General features: G+C 41.7%; 1 protein-coding gene and 1 non-coding gene across 8 annotated transcripts in view; one reads left to right on the top strand and one right to left on the bottom strand.

Moving 5' to 3' along the window:
* The window catches only part of KATNAL1 (katanin catalytic subunit A1 like 1), a 59878-nt gene that overhangs the window by 13988 nt on the left and 26901 nt on the right, over positions 1-18989 (bottom strand). For all 7 annotated transcript variants that reach the window (XM_043531402.1, XM_037891796.2, XM_043531384.1 and 4 more), the window contains exons 3-6: positions 16192-16352; positions 11921-12089; positions 3543-3670; positions 2399-2504 (exon numbers count right to left, since the gene is read on the bottom strand). In XM_043531402.1, coding sequence (XP_043387337.1) covers positions 2399-2504; positions 3543-3670; positions 11921-12089; positions 16192-16352 — 564 coding nt within the window. The remainder of the gene's footprint in view (positions 1-2398; positions 2505-3542; positions 3671-11920; positions 12090-16191; positions 16353-18989) is intronic.
* On the top strand, positions 16957-17028 carry TRNAG-UCC. The gene has a single exon. It is a non-coding gene; the product is annotated as a tRNA-Gly (tRNA).

Raw genomic sequence — 18989 nt, forward strand, 5'->3', positions numbered from 1 at the left:
CAATAAGAAGCTAATATGCACGGCAGGGAGTAAGTGGTTTGATGAAATCACTGCAGGGTTAACTACCACTAGTGGAGCAGTGGGATGCCCAACTAAAGACAGGGCCCTCTTGGCACAAACGCAGGTCAGAGAAAGGAAACCACCACTCTTGGATGTTCAGAAAGTGATGGCTGCAAATGCATGACGCCTATGTTTAGTCAGGAAGAGTGCTGGCCTATGAGCACCAATGGGTTTAGGAGGGAAGAGGGGCCTTGCCCTCCCCACACAGGACCACCGGCACACGAGTCTGCTTAGAGAGGGTTAACAGCCACATTCTGTCTGCTTCTCCCACAGGGCAAAGTGAAGAAGAAAAGCTCCAGCCATGAAAGGGAAGCCACAATGCCACCCTAACTACTAACGGGTTAGGTATTTAGAACAAATATGTGCTTAAGTATATTGCTGAATCTGGGCCTTAAGTACTGGGACTGCTCATGTATTTAACATTAATCACATGCTTAAGAGCTTTGCTGAATCAGGGCCATAAAGAGGATATTCAATAGGAAATATCTTCCTGGACTTCATCATCATAACTAACTCAATGAAGTGACAAGCCCACAACTTTTAGAGTAGCAGCCGTGTTACGCTGTATCCGCAAAAAGGAAAGGAGGACTTGTGGCACCTTAGAGACTAACAAATTTATTTGAGCATAAGCTTTTGTGAGCTACAGCTCACTTCATCGGATGCATTCAGTGGAAAATACAGTGGGGAGATTTATATACACAGAGAACATGAAACAATGGGTGTTACCATACACACTGTAAGGAGAGTGATCCGGTAAGGTGAGCTATTACCAGCAGGAGAGCGGGGGGGGGAGAGGCGGAGGGGGACCCTTTTGTAGGGATAATCAAGGTGGGCCATTTCCAGCAGTTGACAAGAAAGTCTGAGGAACAGTGAGGGGTGTGGGGGGGGAATAAACATGGGGAAATAGTTTTACTTTGTGTAATGACCCATCCACTACCAGTCTCTATTCAAGCCTAAGTTAATTGTATCCAGTTTGCAAATTAATTCCAATTCAGCAGTCTCTCATTGGAGTCTGTTTTTGAAGTTTTTTTGTTGAAGAATTGCCACTTTTAGGTCTGTAATCGAGTGACCAGAGAGATTGAAGTGTTCTCCAACTGGTTTTTGAATGTTATCATTCTTGACGTCTGATTTGTGTCCATTCATTCTTTTATGTAGAGACTGTCCAATCTGGCCAATGTACATGGCAGAGGGGCATTGCTGGCACATGATGGCATATATCACATTGTAGATGTGCAGGTGAACAAGCCTCTGATAGTGTGGCTGATGTGATTAGGCCCTGTGATGGTGTCCCCTGAATAGATATGTGGACACAGTTGGCAACGGGCTTTGTTGCAAGGATAGGTTCCTGGGTTAGTGGTTCTGTTGTGTGGTTGCTGGTGAGTATTTGCTTCAGGTTGGGGGGCTGTCTGTAAGCAAGGACTGGCCTGTCTCCCAAGATCTGTGAAAGTGATGGGTCATCCTTCAGGATAGGTTATAGATCCTTGATGAGGCGCTGGAGAGGTTTTAGTTGGGGGCTGAAGGTGATGGCTAGTGGCGTTCTGTTATTTTCTTTGTTGGGCCTGTCCTGTAGTAGGTGACTTCTGGGTACTCTTCTGGCTCTGTCAATCTGTTTCTTCACTTCTGCAGTTGGGTATTGTAATTGTAAGAACGCTTGATAGAGATCTTGTAGGTATTTGTCTCTGTCTGAGGGGTTGGAGTAAATGCGGTTGTACCGTAGAGCTTGGCTGTAGACAATGGATTGTGTGGTGTGGTCTGGATGAAAGCTGGAGGCATGTAGGTAGGAATAGCGGTCAGTAGGTTTCTGGTATAGTGTGGTGTTTATGTGACCATCGCTTATTAGCACCATAGTGTCCAGGAAGTGGATCTCTTGTGTGGACTGGTCCAGGCTGAGGTTGATGGTGGGATGGAAATTGTTGAAATCATGGTGGAATTCCTCAAGGGCTTCTTTTCCACAACTGTATCGTAAGTCATTCGCTGAATAAGGGACAATTAGTCCCGAACCAAAAGCTAGGTCATTTCATTTTCTGTTTACACAGCAGCTCACATGCTTCCTCAACAATTTTTTTTTCAAGTTGTGAACCAGATCCAAATTGGGCTCTCACTTACTGAGGCCCAGCTACTCTGGATCAATCCCACATTTATTATAATTAAACAATTATCCATCTTTGCTCAATAAATGTGTATTTTAGGCTATTACGGCAGTCTAATAGCTATACATACTACAGTATACCATCACTGCAAGGAAGCATGAGCACACGATGCTACGCTCATGTAGATACAACTTGGCATACATGAAAGCGCCATGACCAGTCTGCAGAACGTGGTCGTGCATTCTCACCTTCCACGGCCTTCTGATCCCTTTGAAAAAATCAGGCATCCACATCGGCAGAACAACCGCTTCCCTTAATAATTTCTTGGCTTCTTCCAAATCTGCTATGTCATCCCTGCAAAAGACCGGGACAAATTTACAAAGCATAACATTTCACTTTGTTTTTAAGCCATGAAAAACAGAGAAAAGTATTGTGTGTACCACTATCCTTTCTATTATGCCAGTATGTTCCTATTGAGACCATTGCTATAAATCTGTGACCTTACGTTGACCTCTCCTGTGAAAGGCAGGAAAAAAATTACTTTCAGCTAAGGTTACTAGGATACTCAATTAAAAATTGTTTTGGCTCACGTGATCATCAGGGACCCTAATTTTCCATGTTAAAAAGACCAAAACTCTCTAATAAAGAATCAAATATCTGTGGTTTTCCTTGATTCAAATGAAACGCTGAACTACCCTCAGTACATATAGGTATCAGTTGAACACCATGTTTTATTGATATACAGTAGAATCCTGTTTAGCCAAGCCTCCATTATCTGGCTCTCCATATTAACCGAACCATCAGCAGCTTGGGATCGAAATAAGGGTAGGAAGCTCTTGCAAATTCTCTTGATTATCCAATCTGGCCCTGGTCCCAATTAGATCAGATAAACAGGGTTCCACTGTAAATTTAAAGCGCATTCAAAAATCAACCACAAGAGGGGGAGGTTGCACACGCTGAATAAGTGACACTGGTACTTTCAGTAAAATATAGTTAACAGTTAATATATGTTTTTATTTTTTCACAAAATGTAAGAACTAAAGATTCTCTGTGAAAACGCAAAATCCATGGTTTTCCTTGTTTTTCCCCATTGCAAATGGATTTCTAGGATCCCTGGTGATCATTAAAACAATACTTTTAATGTTCTCTGGGGTGCAGTTAGGCTTTTGAGTAGGTACTTGTAATGGACATTTTGCATATCATACTGGTTAAGAATGAAAGTCTTACTCAGCAATCAAATTAGTATGCGATTAGAACCAGAAGCTTGTTTCCCCTATTTGGAAAGTCATGACTGTTTGCCATTTTAAAAGAGTTAAGGTCCCAATTTAATGAGAGGACATGCTCTTTCCCCTCCAACCTGGCTAAAGAATTTAATTGAGAAAATTCTCATACCAATGAATGCTTGGATTTCTTGATACAATGTCCCTTTCCAGTGCTTCAACCAGGTCTTTATCATATCCTGCTCCATCAAATTTCTGAATTTCCCCATCACCAGCACCTTCCTGTGGAATTTTCTTTCCCTAGGAACGTTAAGAAATCACAGGAGTCTATAATGAAACTTTTACTTTGAACAGCTCCAAGATTTGAATCATAGAGTAAAATTGTTCAGTTGCTACTATGTTTAAGCCAAGAGAAATTTCAGATTTTTACACAGAACTTTGGGCTGTCTCATTCCTGCAAAAGGCAAGGAAGCACAATCTTTTCACTTCTTATCTCCACGGTCTCCGGATACTTGTCACTATCGCCAGTCCAACAGAATGTGCTATAGAGTCCCACATCTTTCATAAAGGGGTGTTACCTTGATCCCAAAATCAGTTTAAAATGGTGGTTTTTTTTAATTTACAAACTAGACTCTAGTAGCAATAATGACAGGTTTCAGAGTAGCAGCCGTGTTAGTCTGTATCCGCAAAAAGAAAAGGAGGACTTGTGGCACCTTAGAGACTAACAAATTTATTTAAGCATAAGCTTTCGTGAGCTACAGCTCACTTCCTCGGATGTATCCGATGAAGTGAGCGGTAGCTCACGAAAGCTTATGCTCAAATAAATTTGTTAGTCTCTAAGGTGCCACAAGTCCTCCTTTTCTAGTAGCAATAAATCACTCTTTAGATTACCAGCACACTTCTCATGATGTTCAACATACGAGGCAGATGCAGCACAAGCCTATCTGCATACTCTGTCGTGACGTAATGCTATATTAGATCCCATCTTAGGACAAGTTTGTCCAAAGGTGCATTTTGATTGGCTAGCTGGGCCAGATGATGCTACATTTGCTGGCCAGCTGGTACTAATATAGATCTAGATCCTACCACCACCAAAAAAAATTTTTTGAATCCCTATACCTGTTCTCTTTGATGGGAGAAATAAGATTTTTTTCTGCCTGGTTTTTAACGGATATATATTTTATTTATTTATTTCAATATAGTCGGGACTTAAAGAAAAGGTCTTCCCTGCTTGGCTGCTTCTCTTCCCCCAACTCCAACAATTGTCTATTTCCTATTCCCTTTCTCTGTCTCACAACACAATCCCCCACACAATCAGGATACTTTAAAGTTCATTTAAAGGGCTGCATTAGGAGCCCTAAAGTAGGGTTGTCAGGAGTCTGGGGTTGCCAGTCCTCCAGGATTGGCCTGGAGTCTCCCAGAATCGGCATCGATCTCCCAGTGACTATTGAAAGCAATCCGGGAGATTTTAATAGGCTATTTTAAGAAAATGACATTACAACATGTTGGGAAAAAACCTCCTGGAATAGCTTCAGTCAGAGTTGGCAACCCTTTTTGACTGGAAAGTCCAGTTACCATGAGGGGGGAGGGGAGGGGTAGTCTGTTGCCCCTTTGAGGAGCACAGTTTGCAGGACTGTGGCGGAGGACAGGTGTGGGGGCCCATAGCAAGTGGGTTAAGGGGCTCCCAGTGGACACAGAATGTTCTGCGGGAGGGAAGCAAAGAAAGCTGCCCCACCAGCCAGTGCTTCCCCTGGCCACGCTAAGGCAACTCCAGGGTGGCAAGGGCTCAAGCGAGCAGGGGAGGGGGCTGCTGGGCAAGCCACGCAGAAGGAGGTGGGAGGCTGCCATGCAGGACTGCTGCGTCCTAGCTCACCAGTGCGGCTGCCTGGCTGCTTCCACACGGCGGCAGCTCTCTGCTACCTGAATTCCCAGGCCGCCTGCCGGAGCTGGGCTTTGCAAGTCTCTTGGGGCAACTCACACTGGAGTTGAGAGGGAAAGCAACGGGGGTAGAAGAGCCTGGGGGAAGAGGCGAAACAGGGGCATCCAGTTTTCAGAAACTAGAAAGCTGGCAACCCTACATTTGAGCCTAATTATTGTTTTTATTACAGGAGCATCTGGTGTGTTCAGAACTGTCCCACAATTGGATAAAACAGCCTCAGCCCCAAACTGATCATGAACTCCAAAGTCAGTAGTTCCACAGCTCTGCTGATCTTATGGGTGACGTAACATCTTCCCTCTGAAGCAACACTTCTAATTCTCCTCCTCTAACACTTCAGTAGGAATGTACTTCCCCTCCCAGCCCAACAGCAGGGCTAAGTGGAGCCTGAGGAGCAGCTGCATTGCTTTTAACTGAACTAGGCTAAATTGGAAGCTGGTTTAGAGTTCCTAACACAGCCTCTAAGTACTACTAACAAAGTTAAAGTATCCCAGCTGCCTCAGAAAAGCAGACTCTGGGAAAGTAGACAGAGGCAGCACAGGAAGAGGGAGCCAGAGAGACAAATGAGCTAGCAGAGGAGAAAGGGGCAGTTAACAATGCCTCTTCCCTTTGCCCATTAACCCACATGCCCTTCAGGGAGCTGTCTGTGCCCTTCTAGCTTCTTTCAACTCTCAGTTTTATTACAAAACTGAACCTATAATAGCCAGCAAGTTGAAAGTTGCACTGGGACCAGAAACTGCTGTCAAAACGACACAGTCAGGAAGAAAAGGAACAATGAGAAGGGACCCATAGTGTTGAAAAGATTTTAAAAGACAGGAGTTACCTACCTACCTATCAAGGCAAAAATAAGAACAGTATTCACAGTGACAAAAAGGTGTTTGCAGACTCTCTCTGACACTGAATTCTCTCTTATCCCCCTACAATGAGCTAGGGGGGTTTCTTTTTACAGTGGAAGGATTTGCTGCACCCTGAAAAGCTGATTAAGAGAATTTTTAAATTGAAACAAAATTAAGCCAAGCTTTAATAGCAGTAAGCCAAGGGATACTTCAATAGGCTATTGGTGCACGGCAAAGGTGAAAGAAAGCAGCAGGGCTGAACAACATATCTGAGGTGTGCTCCAACATTTGGGTAAACCAGAGTGTACATTATTGCTATGCAAAAAGATGGTACACAAATAAACAAAATATTGCAGAAGATAATGTGAGATCTATGTAGTGAAAACAAAAAACAGACAACGCCAGAGAGCCATCCGCCCAGCTGCTGCGTGCTGGGAGCATGCCAACAACTTTATTTATCCACTTGCAACTAAGACCATTACATAACCATGTAATTACTACAAACAACCACAGGGTGGCAGCATAAAAGGAAAAACATGAACAAAGGGATTTGTAAGGATACTACAAGTACTGTCTGAAAATAACTGCATAAGTAAATCAATCTTATGCCAAATAAAAATAAAATATAAGAATGCTACAGGCTCTCATCTCCACTTCATGGTCCTCTTATGCACAGCTTTCACAAGTTGGCAACCTTCTAGCATAGCCTTCTCAATTGTATGCATTCATTTATATGATAAATCATTTTTATAAACTAAACAATCACATCTGAAAATTTGCCTCCACAGCAGATCTTATTTTTTAAACAGTGTCACGTTATAAACAATCTGTTCTGACATAACTCATTTGAATTTCCTGCAGCCATAGAGTTAGTTTTGAACGAAATGCCACTTTGCAGACATTTTGATAATCTTAGTCCTGGTGAAAAATGGAGGATACTTCCTGTAACTGGAGGTTCTTCAAGATGTGTGGTCCCTATTTATATTCCATACCTTGGTGCGCATGCACACCATGCCCCTGAGACTGGAAGTGTTTCTTAGCAGTGTCTGTTGACCTGCACAAGTGTAGCGCATCCCCTCATGCTCGCAGCCAAGGATATAATAGGTCAGCTGGGTCGATGCCTCACCAGGGTCCCTCTTACTGTAGTGCAGTCTCGCCCGCAGCAGAGGACTTGAGGGTGGGTACTGGAATATAAGTAGGGACCACACATTTCAAAGAACCTCCAGTTACAGGTAAGTAACTTCCTCTTCTTCGAGTGATGGTCGCTATACGTATGCCATACGTGGGTGATTAGTGAGCAGTGTTGAAGTACAGTACAGTTTGCAGTACTGCTTGGCCTACAGCAACCTCCATATCCATCGCTCGTGAGATGTGGATGGAGCGCCAGGTAGCTGCACTACAGATCTCGTGCCATGAGATATCAGCAAGGCAGGCCAGTGTGGATGCTTGCGCTCGTGTAGAGCGCGCTGTGACTCCATTGGGTGGGGGAATGTTGGATTGTGTGTTGCATTCGCAGATAAACCCAGAGACCGAATTGGAGACTCATTAGGAGAAGAGGGTTTGGCCCTTGGATTGGTGAGCAATGGCCACAAATAGTTTTGGCGATGTGCAAAAGGAGCAAGTCCCATGGAGGTAAAATGCCAGTGCACGGCAGACATCAAGGGAGTGCAGGACCCTGTCCACATGGGAGGGGGGTGGTTTGGGGCAGAAAACTGGTAGGTAGATGCAATGATTTAGGTGGAACTTCGACACTACTTTTGGGAGGAATTTAGGGTGTGGCTGTAAGGACACTTTGTCCTTGTGGAATACAGTGTAAGGGAGGTCTGCAATCATGGCCGCCAGTTCACTGACCCATCTAACTGAGGTAATGGCTACTGAGAATATCACCTTCATGGAGAGGTGGGAGAGGGAGCACATTGCCAGTGGCTTTGTCAGAGCAGAGATAACGAGATTAAGGTCCCTCAGGGATCTGGGCTTGAATACTGGTGGGAAGGTATTGAGTAAACCCTTCCTGAAATGGATGGTGGTGGGGGTGTAACAAAATAAAAATGAAATCAGTGTTTATCCAATAAACAATGGAAAGACACTGGAAAGGGTTACTTAAGGGCTCGTCTACATGGAGCAATAATGAGGACAACAGGGGTGTAATTTCTAAAGCACACTTATGTGTTGCACATTAATTGGCCTGTTTAGACCCTGCTGCTGCACACTAGAAGTTCCCTAATGCACTTAACGGTAGTGCTGGTTGAAACAGTACTACATTAAAGTTCACTAGGGAACCTTACAAAGAGATTATGCATTACATTACATACTGTGATGAGCAATGTATATTGCATACATTACTCATTACAGAATATATAAAGAGCCCTGAAAAACCCTGATTCTTTGGACACTACATAAAACTCAGAAATTGCTAAAAAATAAACTCCAAAAAATGAAATTAATAAACCCTCAAAAATAGACGCTCTGCCAAATTGACACTCAAGCTGTAGAACAGGGCATTTTATTACTTATCTACAACTGAAATAAAGTAAGATTTAAAATATTTATAGTTTTCACATGCAACAAAATGATTAATAGTAGTTACAAATAAACCCAATTCTGATGCCCTTACTTGGGTAATTAATCACTAGTCTTGCACGTAGCTCCATTATTAACGTAAATAGTATTATTCACAGATTTAAGGATTAATTGCCCAAATAAGGGTTGAGTTATACATTCGTGGGTGGTTCTGAATACTTTTCCAGGCATAACAGCATCTCCTTTTATAGCATTAAGTTGGTAGAACTGCTCTGCATGGCTTTGTGGTGGCTTCCCTATTAGAAGACACTAATCTAATTTTCAGAATACTCCCAAACATTCTCCTAGGGTACTCATGGGGCATTATACAACCTTAGTAACATACACATATTGCCTATTTAAAATAAGCCGCTGGGTTGAAAGGCTGAAATTCCTGACAATATTCCAGCGGGGGGCACCACAACAACCAGCCTCAAGGCTTTCAGGGCAGCAGAGAAAGAAAAAAAAATAACACTTGGGAAACAGCATTTTAAAGGGGTGCTAGTGCATAAGCACCAGCGGAGTGGGATAGTATTAATTAAAATTATTAATTATGTAGCACCATAAACATGCATATTACTTTACAGGCAAATAAAGGACAAACTCCATGACACTGCTTACAATCAGATTGAAGAGGTTGTTACATGGCTTGGGAAGAGGATGGTTGCAAACCCATAAGATGAGATGGTTGTTCTGGCTACAAATCCAGAAAAGGGAGCACTTATATCTATATATCATCATTAGCATACCCAGCACAAGCTACAACCAGTCACATTGCAACCAATGTCTTACTGGATGAGAATCTTATCTTTACAACTTCTAGCAAGACCTGGCCAGGCAACCAAACAAATCTCCTTTAAAATACAACATTCAATCATTTTAGAAATCTCTCTGCATGCTGTAGAGCAGCATGATTTATAGCAACAAGTGCCTATGGAACAACCAACAGAATTTTATTCAACATGTGCCCTACTCCCAGTAACATTTAAAAATAAATGGAACATAAGCAGTAACTGATCTCATGTCAACTGACGTGCTGAGAAAAAGAAGTATGCTAATTTCAGCTCCATTCCAAACACTACATGACATCAGTGCTTATTAGCGGACAAGGATAAAACTGGTAGGAGAAATCTAAGTTCTTGCTTATATTAGGTATTAATGTAAACTATGAGAAGTTTTTTTAAAAATATTCAGATAAAATCTATTTTAAAATGTTAAGTACTATAGAAATATATTTCTATTTATGAAACTTCTCCATCTGGCTTCCCTGATGTAGATTAGTAGTAGTATTACTCCCAGAGATAATTACTGTCCTAGAAGTAGTACCAGCACCGGCTCATCCATAGTAAAGCCTTATAATGCTCCTTACAGGAAACTTTAGAGTGCATGGTTTTACCCTCATTAGAGTCAAGACTTGAATGCATACGTGCCTGGTGTATTAAACTGGTCACACAACATGATTCTAGTTCCTCATTTCACTAGCAGAACAGTAAACAATTTTCACCGTTCTTGAAAAGCTTTTTATAGCTTGCAGAGTGTTCCCTTGTTATTGTAAATCTTGCTGTTCTAAGCATGCAGAGAGAGATTTCTAAAATGATTCAACTTTACATTTCAAAGTTTATTTAAAGTTTATTCAGTGGCACTGCTAGAAGACTATATCCGAACAACCAGTGACAAGGAGGACTAGTGTTGCTTAATACCCTCTTCCGCAGAATCAAAAATGACTGATACAAAGGTCACTTTTGTCTATCCCTTGACAGAGCTGGATTCTTCCCTTTAAGTCCTTTCTCATTCTTGAATATTTAGTGTGTAGCTATGAAAACTTACCAAAATATTTTCTAACTCACCAATCACAACCTGTATTATACCACGACCTCCAAACAGGTAAGACTGCGTATCTCACAAAAGTAAAGCCATCTCATTATGCTCCAGTCCTGTACTGTTTATACCAGTGATACTCAGACTGCGACCCGTGAGCCACAAGAGGCTCTTTGACATGTCTCCTGCGGCTCTTTGCAGCACATAATATTAAAACACTGTGTGATTTAATTATTAACCCCTCTAAGTTATTAACCAATCAGGATGCTTTTAATATGTTAACCAATTAAGTTATTAACTTATTTGCTGTGCGAATACTATATATGTATATAAAAACTAAGTATTTCCCCTGTCAGACTGTTTAAATATGAATAGTACTATGAATAGTAGTAAACAACACAATAAATTCACACTACTGTGGCTCTTTTGGGTAATTTGGCTCCTGAACCACTGAGTTTTGCGTATCACTGCTTTATACCATGGCTTCCTGATAGTGACTCCACAGTTAAGGTTGTGAGGCAGTTTCAGTTATAAACACCCAATTTTTCACACATGCATCTTACTTTCTCAAAAAGCATTCCTTTTGAAATGTCTTCTACAGTTATATGTTGGTGAATCAGTTCCTACTTTCTTCTCTCTCCTCTAGTATTGTTTCTCTTTTTACAACAAACCTTTTAAAAAACTAACTTTAATTCCCAGCCCATTTTAATTCAGAACACTGTGTCTTCCCCACAATGCTTTTCAAAGAAACATCTTCCTCTAAATGTTTTATTATTTATAATAATAATCTCCTAATGATAGGATTATTTTAAAAGCTTGGTTGTCTTTTTAAATTTGTATGCATTTGGTATATCTCCACCTTCTAGTTAAGAACATACTTAAAAAATACTTTTGTAAATACTTGTAGATCACTGCAGAATTTACAGAACAATCTCAATTGTTTTAACTCATCTTAATTTAAATCCTGCAGAATCGTAATAAAAATGCATAATATCTAATGAATCTCACTGGTCTCACTTCTATATTCTTTACTTGGAAAACTTTATAATAGGGCCCAATTCTGATCTCTTACACTGAATAGAATTTACTCCTGATTTACACTATTATACAGGAGATTAGAATCAGGCCCATAACCTTGCTGAAACATGCAGAAAAATAAAGCTACAGTAAACTGTTCTGTTATAAAAAAGAAACCTTCCTGATTAAAAACAGCGCTGAGAGTTTAAAGTGGTACCCAGCTTGGTAATATTACAATTGAATCACTCTAACATGCACTTTGTCCACGATCTGATGTAGACCCTCCACGTTGCCCTTGCACAGGAAAACTTAAGTTTTTGCTTATTTATTTTTAAAAAATGCTTCCCCCTGCACACACAACCCTCCCTCCTCCCCAGTTTTTACCTTGTCCTCTCTCCCTTTAGCTCTAGATTCCCTCTCTCGGCTACTGGTAGGCTTTTCACTTTTTGATATTGGGTGGGCTCTGCCCACAGGCCCTCGTGGCTGCAATCCTGGTGATTCTTTCCTCAAAGGTTTAACTTCTCGGTTGGGACGTTTTATCTGAGGTGGAGCCCTGGCAAACAAAGAAAACATATCAATCACAGTTAAAAAAAAAAATGACAATGCTTTAATATTTCACTAACTCCCTTGAAAAATCACTTTCAAATCCAAAAGGCCCAAATTTCCATCTTCTATTCATTCCCCTCCATTTGTCAATCAGCATCATGTGACTGTGTGAGATTTTTAAAAAAACGCTTCACTGGTTTAAAAAAAAAAAAAAAAAAAAAAAAGGATCAATACCAACAGCTCAGCACCCGTGACCAACCCTACAATAACAAACCAAAATGCATGTGGAAAAAAATAAATCAGATTTCAGTTTCAGGGTTTGAGTTCAGTTTCCTGAAGCTATAAATCATGGAACTAAATTATGCTATATTCAAAAGCACAGTCATAGAAGAAATTCCAGGAAATAGGCCAGCTAAGAACTTTGACAGGCCTCAATATCTAAGAGAGCAAGACAATGAGAAAAAAGTGACCCTTTCTCAATCTTGATTCCCCCATGTGAAAGTGTCAACACTTACAAATTGTCCAGAAAGTTAGGACTAGATAGAACCAAACTGCATACTCGTACACCTTTGTATATCTCCCACTGACCTTAATGGAAGCGGAGCAGTGGTACGAGGGGGCAGAATTTGGTTTTAAGATTAAACTGAGAGGTCATATTCATTTTGCTTGGGAGGTCCGTTTAGACTTGAAATATAGAACAAAATATATGGCCAAGATTTAATCAATTTAAACTAACGTTCCCTCTAATAAATCCCTTTATTCATATTTGCTGCCATTGTTTCAAAACTTGCAACTACTTTCCTGAAAGATTCATTTTTAAAAGTCTCTCCCACACACTTTCACAAACTGGATGTGATTACTAAGTGTTTACTTCAAATAATTTTTCATCACACGTAAAGGAATAGAAGAGTTGCTGCTATTGTTACTGTTGAAAGTAATTTTATTTACTCATTTGCAGCTGCATGAGACTTTAATTTATTTTACAAGTGGTGCTGACCTGCTGGGATGGGTCACCTCTCCCATCTATGACCGTACACCCAAACCAAGAAACAGTTTAATCTATAAACAACATAAATAAATAAATCCACTTTGCACTTTATATTGCCCTTCATCCAAAATCGCCTGCAAACTTTAAAGCTCACTGTGACACTGGCAGACCAGGTACCAGCTCATACTAAGGTCCCCATGTCTCAGCTGAACATTGACAGACACATAGCTGGAGCCAGTCTGGCTGTTAGTATTGTTAAAATAGGTATTAGAATTATAAGAATGTGTTTAGATTTTATTGAATGCTTGTGAGCTGCTGCATGCATTAATCTCACTTATAACATCTGTATCCCATATTGTAAGGTAATATTTGAGAAGTTGTATTGTAAACCTCTGTAAATCACCAGACAGGAGAGAGAGAGACATTAACTAGTGTGAAATGGTGGTCTCCCACAGAAGGTGTTATGTCCTGTCCAACACGGAAGGTCCAGTGACACCAGATGGACTATTGTGGGACATTAAAGAGGACAGCATAAATTTGTTTTGCCCTTCCCCACATGAAGATGAGTCACGTAAGTGGATTCCCCCCCTCAGCTGAGTCTGCAGCTCAGAGAACAAGGGATGAGGGAGATAAAAACCTCCTAATAAGAAGGAACTGGAGATCTATGCTGCTTGGACTCTAGAGAGAGAGGTTTTCTAGGCATAAGTGAGAGGTCCCCACAGCTGCTTAGCCTGGATTAGCCCTATAAAACATATAGAGCTTGTTTATTATAGAAGCTTCTATTACTTTTTGAAATTTAAGATTGCAACTCACCTGTGTGTATCTGTTTATTTGCTTTAACCTTGTAAGTAACTCTTATTTCCTTTCATATTTTAATAAATCTGTATATAATTTATTATAGGATTGGTTACAAGCATTGTCTCTGGAGTGAAATCTAAGGTGCAACTGACCTTGGGTACATGACTAGTCCTTTGGACTGGGAGTAACCTGAATATTGTTGACAGGTTTCAGAGTGGTAGCCGTGTTAGTCTGTATCAGCAAAAACAACGAGGAGTCCTTGTGGCACCTTAGAGACTAACAAATTTATTTGGGCTTAAGCTTTCGTGGGCTAGAACCCACTTAATCAGATGCATAGAGTGGAAAATACAGGAGCAGATATAAATACATGAAAAGATGGGAGTTGCCTTACCACTTGATAACTGGTTGGTGAAATCCAAGTATAGAATTCACAATCAATTTGGGGCTAGTGCCCTGGTTCTTAATAGTCTGCCCTGAGGTTGGTACTCATGCTCTGGAGTCACTGCAATAGCTTGACACTCACAACAGTGTAATGAGGTAGAGATGGGGGAAATTGAAGCAGCAAGCTATGGTAATGTTTTACACCCACTTTGAACAGGGGGTAAATACTACACATGGTGCAAAGCAATGAAGAATCAGGCCCCTGTCCACTAGGTAATGCACTAAGAAAACCAAACATATTTCATATAGGCTACAAAATAGCCTTTGGTTAGTAATGGCTTCCAATTACTACCAAATACAGTCACTAGCTTTCCTAAATCGTGTAGAAAATTCCCAATTGTACTAACTCGGCTCTACATCATTCAGTGATATCTTGCAAGATGATAAATATCCCAAGAGCACTTTGAGCAGGCCAGCCCCGTCCTCCTTTCACAGATTGCTGTTGTCCATCTGTGGGGGACTCAGGGCCCTGTACCCCCCACTTCCTGCGATTCACCGTGACTCTCAGCCAGCCAGTAAAACAGAAGGTTTATTAGACGACAGGAACACAGTCCAAATCAGAGCTTGTAGGTACAGACAACAGGACCCCCTCAGTCAGCTCCATCTGGGGGGCAGGGAGCTTAGACCCCAAACCTGGGGCTCCCTCCGTTTCCCCAGTCAACTCCCAACTGAAAAACCCCCTCCAGCAGTCTCACCCAGCCTCCCCCAAGCTCCTCCTCCAGCCTTTGTCCAGTTTCCCAGGCAAAGGTGTCACCTGGCCCCAATCCCCATCCTGGGCTCAGGTTACATACTCAGGTGTCGTCCCTCAAGTGAAATCACACCCTGATATCCCCATCACCAATGCAGACAGTCCCAGTAAAACTCCCACGCAACATTCCCAGGTCAATCCACCCCACTACCTACTCTGTCACACCATCCCGCACGTGCTTGTATTCCAGTTCTGCTGAGCAGGATCCTTCCAGATGAAAGGCATTTGAGACATCAAAAACTAATATAGGTGCTTTACTTTTTTCTATTGTGTCCCTCAATTCCAACTGGCAGAAAAAGCCTCCTATGACCTGATATGAAAGCCTTTAGGACTTCATGAAAATAGTTTATTTAAAAAAAAAAATTAAAAATCAAAAATCAGACAACTGACCACTCTTTCAAACAACAAAATGGGCAACTCAACTATTTTCAGAGACCTCCTTAACTACAATGTGTAACACTTTTATGTTGTAAATAGTTAGACTAGAGACCTACATTAGGGGCCTGTTATAAAGCCCAATGAATTCAATGGAAGTATTTCCATGGACTACAGTGGGCTTTGGATCAGGCCCTAGCTGTGCAAAGCATCACCTTGTCTGCAGACCTCCTTCAGTACTAAAGCAATGCCTGAAGCTTTTGGCTTCAGGCAACATATTATGTACCTTAGGCCATACCTGAACAATTACTGACCTCAAAAACAGTCACTGTTCAGACTAGCGAATAACCCATTCTACAGGGTCAGGGATCTGGACTGGCTGATTTAATAGGTCTCTTCTATCTGTAATTTTTATGATTCCAAGGCATTTATAATAAAGAATTTTGTTAGAGAGTTACAGTTGTTCGAGTGAATTTCTTAGCAACTAATCATCAAAAGTCAAGAAAATCAGTTATGGAAACATTAACATCCTGCCCAACCTCCATACATAGGCTTTACCACACCATAATACCCAAACACACTTCCTCTTCCACCGTACACACACATCTAATTCCTCAAAAATCACCCCCACATTTGAACTGCATCATTCTTTTTAGGTAGCAACAGACTCTTGAAAAATCAATTTGTCCACTGCTAAGAGGGATTAATGTTCAAGGGTGGAGTTACAGTTTGAAGTATCCCATAGTGCTTTCCAGTTACCTGTGCTCAGCGGGAACTGGAGGTGGCCAAACAGCAGGATCCCTAAATGGCTCATCTTGATAGGATACAGGAATATCTGGAGGTTTGTCTATTTTAAAACTCTCTAACGTGTTGACAATACTCTTTACTTGCTCATATTCTTCCAGTAATTCTTGCCGGACCTTCAAAATAAACAAGTGATTTCAGAAAAAACTTGTTTTAATTTTTGCACAGGTCTTATTTTTTATATACAATCTCAATTTACAACAGAAAAAAAGGTTTAGAAAATGTTCACTCCCGTGGAATAAATTAACATTTACAAAAAACTAACAGTCTGTGACAGTGCACCCCATAAGGCTTTATGAAAATATGCTTATGAATGTATATATGACATCACTGGAATATGTTTTATTCTACATATGCCATGTAACAATTCTCTGTAAATGTTATGATCTACTGAATATATTCATCCTATTTGTATGCATGTGTCATTCTTGTATTCGAAGTTATGAATATTGGCTGTGTACTTGCTTGATTTTTAAGTAGCCTTAGTAAAGCATTTGGTCAGCTTCTTTAGAAAGGAATTTGCAAGTTAAGTGCCCAGTCAAGAAGCACTTAATGCACAATGGATCTTGGAAGGCTCCAATCCACATAAGAAGTCTACATAAGGATGTCCAAGGTACCATGTGGACAATGGCTTCTGCCTGTAAAAACTGAGTCATGCATGGACATGTGACTTGCCCATGTGACTCCAAAACTCCATCTTCGAGCTGGACTTAGCCAGATGCATTGGTGGTATAGTGGTGAGCATAGCTGCCTTCCAAGCAGTTGACCCGGGTTCAATTCCCGGCCAATGCAAATATGTTTTGGGGGGAGGGATAGCTCAGTGGTTTGAGCATTGGCCTGCTAAACCCAGGGTTGTGAGTTCAAACCTTGAGGGGGCCATTTGGGGGCAAAAATTGGGGATTGGTCCTGCTTTGAGCAGGGGGTTGGACTAGATGACCTCCTGAGGTCCCTTCCAACCCTGATTTTCTATGATTCTATGATCTATGATTCTATGACTTTGCATAGGAGAGAGGAGGGGGTCTCCACCCACAAGAGAAAGTCTATTTAAACCCCTGGGAGACCCCTCCATTTTGTCTTCAGCGGGCTAAAGAGATAGCTTCTCCACCCCCAAGGATACCTGAAGGAAACTGGAACAAAGGATAGTAACTAAGGGGGTGTGAGTGATTGCTGGACCCAGAGACTAGTCTGTAAAAGGAAGCTTACCGGAATTCCTCTAAGGGTGAGGTTTTTATCTGTATTCAGTTTTCTTACTGTATTAGACATAGACTTGCGTGTTCTATTTTATTTTGCTTGGTAATTCACTTTTTTCTGTCTGCTATTACTTGGAACCACTTAAATCCTACTTTCTGTATTTAATAAAAATCATTTTTTACTTATTAATTAACCCAGAGTATGTTTTAATACCTGGAGGGACAAACAGCTGTGCATCTCTCTCTATCAGTGTTATAGAGGGCGAACAATTTATGAGTTTACCCTGTATAGGCTTTATACAGGGTAAAACGGATTTATTTGGGGTTTGGACCCCATTGGGAGTTGGGCATCTGAGTGTTAAAGACAGGAACACTTCTTAAGCTGCTTTCAGTTTAAGCCTACAGCTGTTAGGGGACGTGGTTCAGACCTGGGTCTGGGTTTGCAGCAGGCTAGCAGGTCTGGCTCAAACCAGGCAGGGCACTGAAGTCCCAAGCTGGGAGGGCAGGGAAAGCAGGGGCAGAAGTAGTCTTGGCACATCAGTTGGCTGCCCCAAGGGGGTTTCTGTGATCCAACCCATCACACGGTCCAATCCAGCAGCTCTCAAACATGTGGCTACTCCTATTACACTTCAATGGAATCTTGAGAGTATGGGCTGCGAGATCCAATGCCCTGATATTGTTCAAAACTTGAGAGAGATGTTCACTTGTAGAGCTGAACAGTCACAATACATCCACAGCATCAGGAAATGTTTTCAGTAATACAGATATGAAAGAGGGGCAATAAAGGTAGCCTAGGTTAAGAGGACAACTAAAGCAACAGAAGAAACTGGGAACATGACTTACTTTTATAATTTGTTTTCAGTGTTATTGTTGCCATGTTGGCCCCAGGATATGAGAGAATGAAGGCGAGTGAGGAAATATCTTTTATTGGACCAACTTCTGTTGGTGAAAGAGACAAGCTGACATGAAGAAGAGCTCTATGGAGGTCAAAAGCTGGTCTCTTTCACCATAGGCACTGAGTTTCTAATCTGCCGGGGGGGGCTCCCCCTGTCTCTGCCCCCACTCCACCCCTTCTCCCAATGCCCCACCCAGTCTCTTCCCACCCCCTCCCCTGAGCACACTGCGCCTTCGCTCCTCCCCCTCAGCGCCTCCTCACGCTGTGAAATAGCTGATCCACAGCAAGCGGCAGACACTGGGAGGGAGGGGGAGATGCTGATCGGCGGTACCCACCAGCGGGCAGAAGGCGCTGGTGGGAGGGAGAGCCCGTTGATAGGGGGGCTGCAGGTGGGTACTAAGCACCCACAATTTTTTTCCTGTGGGTGCTCCAGCCCCGGAGCACCCATGGAGTCGGTGCCTATGTCTTTCACCAACAGAAGTTGGTCCAATAAAAGATATTACTTCAGCCACGTTTTCTTACTTTTATAATGGAAGTCTGACTGTGAAGTTATTCACTTGCATTGTATGTTTGCAACTTCCATTTTCTACTGGTCAGAGAATATAGTAGATAACTAGCACCATTCAAATACATTTTAAGGAATTATCTGTCTCATACTTGTTAATCTA

This window comes from Chelonia mydas, chromosome 1 (assembly GCF_015237465.2).
Source record: "Chelonia mydas isolate rCheMyd1 chromosome 1, rCheMyd1.pri.v2, whole genome shotgun sequence".
NCBI lineage: Eukaryota > Metazoa > Chordata > Testudines > Cheloniidae > Chelonia > Chelonia mydas.